Source organism: Vigna unguiculata, chromosome 3 (genome assembly GCF_004118075.2).
Source record: "Vigna unguiculata cultivar IT97K-499-35 chromosome 3, ASM411807v1, whole genome shotgun sequence".
Classification (NCBI taxonomy): Eukaryota; Viridiplantae; Streptophyta; class Magnoliopsida; order Fabales; family Fabaceae; genus Vigna; species Vigna unguiculata.
In genome coordinates this window covers 50,171,210-50,181,029 of record NC_040281.1, presented here as the reverse complement: position 1 = coordinate 50,181,029, position 9,820 = coordinate 50,171,210, and the positions used below count along the sequence as shown (strand labels likewise).

Sequence of the window (9,820 nt, the reverse complement as noted above, 5' to 3'; positions counted from 1 at the left end):
TGATCCCCAATGGCACATCGGTCGATCGGACCCGCACAAACAGCACCTAAACATAATAAAGGACAATCAGTTGATTAACCATCCGGTCGATCGGTCGATCAATCTCTTTAGATTTGCGTAGTCCCTTACATGCATTCATCGGTTGATCAGCCATACACGAATCGTTCACTTGTTAAAAACATGGTATAACTAATCCAGTCAAGCGGCCATCGACCGCACGGTCAAATAACCAGTCAGTCGGATTAATTAACGTTAAACGAGTCAGTAATCTTGATTAAAGGATCATTGGGCCGTAATTAAGGAACCCTAATCACAGGCCCACACCGAAAACTATAAATAGGGCCCAAAGGTAGGTTGGTGGGTATCTTAAATTCGCATTTATTACAGCAGTCACACTGATATACCGATCGGTCCATTACTGACTTAAGCATCAGAGCCCTTTAGACAGGTACCCCGATCGTCGTCTCAGCCGATCGAGCTAAGGAGTGGATTTTCTTGGAGAAGTTGCAGTTGCAGTGAAAAGTGGAGTAAGCTTGAAGAGGTTCTTTAGTAGGCTCTTGGTCCCTACACCCAAAACACAAAAAAATAAAAAATTAGTTTTTAGAAACAAAATAAGATGAGTAATAAAATAAAATTTTTAACATCTTCTTTACATATATAATAATAGATTTTTTAGTATCTTCTTTTCATATATTATAATACATACTAAATCATAAATTAATGTCAAAGATAATTTATCACGTAAATGATGTATTATTTAATTTAATACTTTAATGATTATGATGTCGAAACTTTAGAAAATATTTTAATTATACCCAAAACTCAGGTTTATTTTGAAGTTAAATTTAAAATAAAGAGTTTAACAACTTTTTTATTTTATATATTCTTTATTTAAAATAATTACAGACTCTTTATAAATTATGAACTTATAGATTAGAGATGTCAAAATAGGTCGGAACCCCGCGAGCCAACCCGGCTCACCACGGGTTTGGGCCGGATTGGGTTGAAATTTTTTTACAAATTTCAATACGAATTTATTTTTGACCCGACTCATTTAGAACCCGGCTCATCCGGGTTGGCTCACCAACCCGCAGATAAAAGGGTCACACAAGTGTTTTTATTAAGTTGGGTTTTACATTTGCATCATGTTAAGTTTTTTTTATCCAACACATAAATAATTTGTATTTTTTTATTTTGGTTTGTATTTGGATTGTATTAAAGTTTATTTAGATTTTAATTAGAATTAAAATTTAGTTTCAACTGAAAAAAAATAAAAAAAATATTTTTTTAATTAAGTGAACCCGTGAGCCAACCTGTTTAACCCGTCAACCCGTAGTAGGCCGGACCGGGTTCAAATTTTTTTGACTCACTAAAAAGTGAGTCCAGTTGAGTTGACTCACTAAATTATCAACCTGTGGTGGATCGAGCCGGATCGAGTCGGATTAGTCATTTTGACACCTCTAATAGATGAATGTTGAACCCTAAAATTTTAAATATTTATAGAATTCATTCTACATTATTATTATTAAATGTATTTGTCGTTTTGTACTCAAAAGCTACTTTACTTATAATCTCTTTGAGGATTGTCAACATCGAAGATAGTGGTTTAACTTTATATTCACTGAACCATGACTTATATAAAATTAATAAAATTTGATCTATTGCTATCTTAGAAATGGATTTCATAAAATTGAGTAGGATTGTAAGATTAAACTTATAAATTCTTTAATTAAATTAGATTAGATTTATAACCGTATTTTAAAAATAAATTCAGCGATCTAAATCAACGAATACACACATAACTTGTAAAATTACCAGATAATTCATCCTCACATGACTAAATATTTATAAAATCAATACATTTCCACGGAAATATTATTTAAATTATATCTTCCTATTATAACATTTATAGTTTAGTATATGCCAAGAATATTTAATACTCAAGTTTAATTACCAATGTAACAATAGTACAATTTTTATTTTTATTTATTACGTGATTTACAAAATAATAATAAAATAATAATAAAGGTAGACAACTAATAAAAATGTACTGTTTATTATACATATTAAGTTTAAATTGAAACTAATTTTGAATTATTAGTACGAAATAGATATTATTTATATATATTCTGTAAATCCATCCAATTGAATATTCCCAAATCGAATTCTCGCTGGGGAGTGTGTAACGATGGGCGTTAAGAACTATAGTAGCCCTCGGTAAGTGTTACTAAGTAGAGGTAACACCTATCCAATGGAAGCTACTAGAAGCCCAATCCGTCAAGAAAAGTCTAGACCCGTCATGTAAGTAACTCAGTCGCCTCGGTTACCATAAAAGCCGAAGAAAACACTCCGCCGCGCTCACATAGAGAAAGAAAATGGACGCATCAAAACTCAATCAATTGAAGCATTTCATCGAACAGTGCAAGTCCAACCCTTCCCTCCTCGCCGATCCTTCACTTTCTTTCTTCCGCGACTACCTCGAAAGGTGAATAATTTCAATTCGATCATCATTCGTATTAGCGTCTTCTAAACCACGTTTCTATTAACTTACTAACTTCTTTGATTATTCCTTCCAGTCTCGGCGCTAAGCTTCCCGAATCTGCACACTCTAAATCGGTACCCTAGCGTTCTATTAATACTTGCCGCTACTTTTTTAATTTTCGCGTGTTGTGTGTGAATCCTTACGTAATATGTGATGCTTCTCTGTGTTGCGTACGGAAGAGGGACGTGGAGAGCGATGACGACATAGAGGATGTTGCGGAGGAACAAGAGAAGGTGGAAGAAGTAGAGGAAGATGAAATAATTGAATCCGATGTTGAGCTCGAGGGTGAAACATGCGAGCCTGATGATGATCCTCCACAGAAGGTTTTATTTTGTTTTGCTTTTAGAATAAACATAATTACTTTAATTGATTTTTGTTGCATTTGGGATTTTTGTTAAGGCAAATGTGTGTCACGTTTCAGATGGGAGACCCCTCTGTCGAGGTCACTGAAGAGAGTCGAGACGCTTCGCAGATGGCAAAAGTTAAAGCCATGGAAGCTATTTCTGAAGGTATCCTTCATTGTACAGTATAATATAATGCTGTTGCATTTATGTAATTAATTTATTTGTTTTTACATAGCGATTGTTGGGTAGTGCATGGATCCATACGCAATGCACAAGAAATGGAATTACAAATGCGATATGGAAGACAACTGGTCGTAGTATCAGTATCAACGATTCTTTGAAGGGACAAAAAGTAATTTGTTTTTACATAGTGATTATTGGTAGTTTATGGATCCACAAGCAATGCACAAGAAATGGAATTACAAACGCAACAAGGAAGACAACTGGTCCTATGTATTGGTGACAATGATTCTTTGAAGGGACAAATAATAATTCTATACCGTATGGTATATAGCAATTTTTTAATGGCTTGGGTTCTAAAAATTCCTGTTGATGGTTAGTTAAGCAGGAAGGAACCCTGTCGGGTTCACGGATGAAAACTTTAGTTATATATGGTACAATGAAAATTTTATAATTGTGTGGTTCGTAGGATGTAACTGACATCATTTGTATTGTTTCTTTAGTTATTCCTATTTTTTTTTTTAAACAAATGCTATTATATGGAATTTCATGCATTACATTGTCATTTTAAGTTTCTGTGACCTCTTACCAGCTAATAATTACTAACTCTTCTCAAAGTGTTCAGGTAAACAGACCACTATACAATGATCACGTATTGTACACTGTCACATTCTGATATTAGTCTTCCCATCAAAGAGCAGCATTTCAAATTCTGTGTGGTGTGGGGAAGCGTCTTCCCTACCTTATAATGTGGCACCGTAGATAACATAACATGTGGTCGTTGTGTCAATGGATGATTCTACCCTCTATTCCTTCATGCACATTTTACCATCTTCCCTTTATCAAACCTGACTATGATGACACTAAGGAATTGATGTACGAGGATCCACAATAAGCATGCATGGAGGAGGAAACGAATACACAACAACAATAATAATAGGAAAACAATTTAGTAACTCGCCTTTCTCCATGATTTTTGAATGGATAAAAAGATTTCATTAACAAAATATGCTACATCTTTTGAACAGATTAAGTTACAAATTTCCCCACTAATCACACTGGCAAATACTCCAATTTTAAACATCTATAAATTATTTAGGCTATTCTCTCTGGTGGTATTGTTTTAAAAGATGACAGTAATCGGAAATTATTTGACTATGTAACGCAGGTAAGCTGGAGGAGGCAACTGAGAGCTTAACGGAAGCAATTTTACTCAATCCTACCTCTGCCATAATGTATGCAACTAGAGGTATACCTTGATATAATTGTCTATTTTTACATTCTCTAGTTGTTTATTTTTATCATCAAGATAAGGATTCATTCTTAAGAGTTTGTAAATTATTTACAGCCACTGTTTACATCAAAATGAAGAAACCCAATGCTGCTATCCGTGATGCGAATGCTGCTTTGGAGGTTATATTCTCCCCCTCTGTCGCTTAGGCCGACAAGCTTACATTCTTGCTTGTATTAATAGACCTGTGAATAATTGTAAATGTTTAATTTTTTGTTGCATTATTTTCTGGAAGAACAATGCTCTAAATTAAACTTGTCTCAAATGCGAGGTAGACAATATCCCACTCTAAGATACATAATGGGTTAAGATCTTGATTCTTTTCAATCAAATTATTGGTGTGCACCCACATGCTTAATTGACTTAATCGTTCGGGGTCACCTTTTTCCCATATGAAATTCATGATTTTTGAAATATAGAGGATCTAGGCATTTTTTTTTTATAAGGCCTTAACTAGTTTGGGGGGCTCTGAAAAGTAAATATTTCTTGTATGTTACAAGTTAAGTATGATCCTTCTAAAATTGTACTGTATGCACTCCTGGCTATTTTTTCTTTTCTGCTTCCGCTTTTGCATATGATACGGCAACTGGATTGAAGGATTATGGGTTTCAATAACATATCTCTGTTCTTCTATGGACCATATTCTTATATTTCCCTCTGGCAGTACTTGTAATACTATTGTGTATCTCGCCTGTACGCAAGGATTTTTATTTTGTATTGTGTTTTCCAGATTAATCCCGATTCTGCTAAAGGATACAAGTCACGTGGCATTGCACGAGCAATGCTTGGTCAATGGGAAGAAGCTGCAAAGGATCTTCATGTGGCTTCAAAGTTGGACTACGATGAGGAAATAAATGCTGTACTTAAAAAGGTTTGCTGTCTGGACCCTTCATATCACTTATCTTCCATTGATAACAATACAGTAGTTACGCCTCTAGTATACAGCCAGTGCAATCTGTTGTTTATTTATATCATGGAATGATATCCATGTAAAAGTTATAAGTTTCGTGAAATATACCTCTATGATATACTGTTCGTATCCTTGAAATTTTTTTTTTTAGTCTCTCATTGAAAACATTGGTATTCCTAGGTGGAGCCAAATGCTCACAAGATTGAGGAACACCGTCGGAAATATGAAAGGCTGCATAAAGAAAGAGAGGAGAAAAGAAAGGAGCGTGAGAGGCAACGCCGTCGTGCTGAAGCTCAGGTTCCCAATTTTGATTTATGCCAAAAACACAGGATATACAACAAATTGAAAATATCCATATAATTTAATTGTTGATAATTTGCTGTGTATTTTTCTAGGCTGCATATGAGAAAGCTAAGAAGCAAGAGCAATCATCTTCCAGTAGAAATCCTGGAGGCATGCCTGGTGGGTTTCCTGGGGGCATGCCAGGAGGCTTCCCAGGTGCTGGGGGCATGCCAGGAGGTTTCCCAGGTGCAGGGGGCATGCCAGGAGGTTTCCCAGGTGCAGGGGGCATGCCTGGAGGATTCCCAGGTGCAGGGGGCATGCCTGGAGGCTTCCCAGGTGCAGGCGGCATGCCTGGAGGGGTGCCAGGAAATGTTGATTTTAGCAAGATCTTGAATGTGAGTAAATCTGGACTTTGGATCTTGTGCACCTTTAAGGTGCTCTAAGAAAAATCTTCTCAACCTAATCAACATTCGATACATGCTTATTCTTGTCTTGATGTTGAATTTTCCTTGACACATTTCTCAGGATCCTGATCTGATGACGGCATTTAGTGATCCAGAGGTTATGGCTGCTCTTCAAGACGGTAATTATCAGTTCTATTGTTTGGTTCCATCCTTTTTCTGTTCTAGTTCATTTATATTTTTCATTGTCACGTGCTTATCTTTGCATGGTTAGTTTTTTTTATTTAAATTCTCAATAATTACTTTTGCTATAATTTGGATGGAAATTGCCGATTATTTCTAGTTGATAGGACTGAGAAATATACAGTTCCCTGCTCTCCCCCTCCTTTTCACGCATTAGGTATTTCCTATCTTATTCGGACACCAAGATTAAATGAAATTGCCTGACTTGGCTATGGGTTGTGTTGTGGGGCTGGGGCTGGGGCTGGGTACGGTTATATAAATGTGAAAACAAGGAACTCTTTCTATCCTTTATACCTGAGTTCATAAGAAACTTCGAAACTTCGCTGTCAGTCAGTATTTTTCATATCCATATTAGTTTAACCAGCTCAGGAAATGTCAAGTTCAATAAGAAGTTGGATGATGACCATGTTACGCTATGTCAAAATGTACCCATTTTTTACTTTTTGCTTTCATGTTTTAGAGTTGGACAGAAAACATTTGATTTGCTGGTTATTAACTCTAATTTCTCCTCTTTTTATTTTATTTTTGGCTTGGTGCAGTTATGAAGAACCCTGCTAATTTGGCCAAGCATCAAGCAAATCCTAAGGTGGCTCCTGTAATCGCGAAAATGATGAGCAAATTTGGAGGTCCCAAGTGAACACTGAGATCTCAACATTCCAGGCCTCAGCCATCGGAAATTTTAAGTTTATTGATATTGCATTTTTCATTTTAACAAATTATCAAACTTTTTACAGTTTGTACGGCCTGTTTCGTAGGTGCTTAGTTCCTGTTGGTAGCCATGTTTACTTGTCAACAATGTAATATTTATTTTCCTGAGTGAATTTGATTGTTTAAAGTTGATATTTTTGTATTTCAGGAAAATAAAAGTTTCTTTGCTTCGTTTATGCCAGGCATTTTGAACGGGCCTACATATAAAAGTTTTCTCGTAGAGATAGATAATATAATGGCATAAGTGGGCAGTTGCTACTCTCAAAATCATATTATATATATATATATATATATATATATATATAGATTTTGAGATAGCAACTATTTATAGTTTTTATAAAAGATGTTGAATAATGACTTGGATGTGAAAGTGATTTGGATATTAGATTTTGGTTTCTATATAGGAATTGTGATCAATTGGTGTTGGAAAAAAATGTATTCTCAATAAAGAATATTAGTGTCTTTAATTCTAGAAATTTATCATATTAACAAATAAGATAAAAAAATCAACATAAGGTATTCAATATTTAATTATAAAACGTAGAAACTTTAAAATCAAAGAAAAACATGTTCATTGTCTAATGACAATTAAGAAATAATATTATGTAAAATGATATTTAATATATAGATTACATTTTTTACTTCAAGTACATTTACATCTTTTAAAACAATAAATTAACCCAAACTTTACAAATAAAGTAACACACATTCTACCTTTTTATGTCTTTTACAACACTTTATTACAAGAATACTAGAACATGAATTTAGAGTCTTTTATATAGTCATTAGCACTTATTTCCTAGCTTATCCTAAGTGGTATGAGACTTTTTTTAAAAATATTATTTTTAGTGTTGTTTGATTTAGTTTGATACATGATTATTTAAAATGTTTTGAATTAGATTATAAGTTGATCTAGTAATTATATTATGCATATTAAGTATGAAGTTTTCTTAAATGAAGTGTTGAATATACTTTAGTTGAGTAGAGTAAATTTTCTCTGATAGATCATGAATCTGATGTGAGTATAAATATGCATACACTAATTAAAGGAGCATGTTGATTTGAATGGGTAAAGTACGATGTTTGAATAAGTCATGATTTAAAATTGATCATTCGAATGGTTTAAATTATTAAAGTGCTTTCGAAAATATTTTTGATCAATTATGTTGTTGAGTTTGATTTTTCTAATATCAAATGGTTATTGCTCAAGGAAAACTTAAACAAATATCCAAACCTTGTTTTTCATTCCTATTTTCTCTCTGGCAAAATATTTCTTAATAAAGTGAAGATAAAGTTCAAAATAACTTTATTCTCAATCATATTTTTGCTCAAACAAAAATATCACTACAACCCAATAATTGAATTTTCCCAATTTTTGTTCAAGTGAGCATATTTTCACTCAAGCTAAAAATAATTGATTTTTTTTTATTTCTTTTTCTCTTGCTTATTTTATAGATTGCATTTGAATGTGAATTCTAAATGTAAAATAAATATTAGTTTGTATGTTTAATTTATTTTTTATTTTGTTTAATTGAACTATGTTGCATGAAAATGATTATTGAGAATGACTAAACTTATATGAATATGTATGTGGTCATATATTTGGGATGATATATAAATTATTATTTGATTAATGTATTAAGCATTGACATATATATTGCAACAAATATTTTCTTTTTTTAGTGGTGGTCCAAGTTACTAACTAAAATATCAGGTGGTGAAAAGGTGAGGAAGGAATTCTTGCATTTCGTAACATGTTCGACTTGGGTTCTGATAAACTTATCATGATTTTTTCTCTTATATTTGTTTGTAAAATTTAAGTTTTGATATTGAATCAAATGTTAGAATCTAATAAAACATATTTAATACGAGTTTTTTAGAAAATGTTAATTGATATTTTATTATTGAATATGTATATATATTCATGTGTGGTATTTATGAATTTTATATATTGGTGTCTTGATGGTATTTAAATAAATTTAAATGATTCTGATTTATTAATTAAAATGTATCTTTATATATTCGACATGTTCGAAAATTTTATTTTCAATTGACTTATCCTTACATTTATTGTTAGTGTCGTGACTTATAATGAATGTGCTTGAAAAATTCAAGTGGAATAAAAGTACACATGCAAGATCAAGACAAGAATAGAAAGTATAATTTCACTTATATTTTGTAAATAATTTATATATATATATATATATATATATATATATATATATCAAAGTTCTATATGTTTGGTTATTTTTTTTTTTGGAAAGTGTTACAAAATATATATCATTAATAATGATAGTTGTTATTATGAAAATAATAATTATATTATTATGAATTTTATTTTTATACTTATTATTGATTATTATTGTTAATATATAATTAATTTATTAGATAAATTGTTTAAAATTTTGTAACTTGTAACACAACATATTGGGAAAATATATAAATAAAAAGACAAAAAACAAGTAGGTTAAATTATCTCTTTGTTCTTATTTTATTTATTTATTTTAAGTATTTAAATATTTAATTTTTTTTAAGCAACCCATGAGATAACAATTATAGTAAAATCAAGAACCAATGTCTTCATCATGCTCACTACCAATATACTAATATATGATGAATAGTTTCCAAGATAGTGTTCATATAGTCCAAGAAAATATGGTAATATTACACATTTTCTGTTATACTATTCACATAAATATAAATTAAAAACTATACATTTTTATCATTCTAATTTAGAAAAATTTGTTTATAAAATGGTTGCTTGAGTAATTTACTATAACAATTATACTTAAAGATTAAAGTATGAACGTATATAACTTGAGAATCAAATTAATTAAACATTCAAATATTATTGAGCAGCATTCTAGCGTTTAAAAATATAAAATTGTGAACCTATATAATTAGGATTAGTAAATAATT

At 31.8% G+C, this 9,820-nt stretch overlaps 1 protein-coding gene across 2 annotated transcripts; it reads left to right on the top strand.

Moving 5' to 3' along the window:
- Nucleotides 1-2,175: 2,175 nt before the first annotated feature.
- LOC114178426 (FAM10 family protein At4g22670) lies at nucleotides 2,176-7,077 on the top strand. 2 transcript variants are annotated; one of them, XM_028064325.1, is made up of 12 exons: nucleotides 2,176-2,485; nucleotides 2,577-2,616; nucleotides 2,722-2,865; nucleotides 2,964-3,051; nucleotides 4,235-4,315; nucleotides 4,415-4,479; nucleotides 5,088-5,228; nucleotides 5,448-5,564; nucleotides 5,663-5,765; nucleotides 5,796-5,944; nucleotides 6,075-6,132; nucleotides 6,733-7,077. In XM_028064325.1, exons 1-12 carry the CDS (start codon nucleotides 2,376-2,378, stop codon nucleotides 6,828-6,830), a joined length of 1,194 nt encoding a protein of 397 aa, XP_027920126.1. In that variant the 5' UTR covers nucleotides 2,176-2,375; the 3' UTR covers nucleotides 6,831-7,077. The 2 variants fall into 2 exon arrangements, with proteins under 2 accessions (XP_027920126.1, XP_027920125.1); XM_028064324.1 differs by having other exon boundaries at nucleotides 5,663-5,944.
- Nucleotides 7,078-9,820: the final 2,743 nt, after the last annotated feature.

Excerpts from the sequence above, each read along its gene's own strand:
- LOC114178426 (XM_028064324.1), top strand. The coding sequence starts at position 2,376 with ATGGACGCATCAAAACTCAATCAATTGAAGCATTTCATCGAACAGTGC. Across the intron at positions 2,617-2,721 it reads AATCTGCACACTCTAAATCG|AGGGACGTGGAGAGCGATGA; the intron begins GTACCCTAGCGT and ends TGCGTACGGAAG. Across the intron at positions 4,480-5,087 it reads ATGCGAATGCTGCTTTGGAG|ATTAATCCCGATTCTGCTAA; the intron begins GTTATATTCTCC and ends TGTGTTTTCCAG.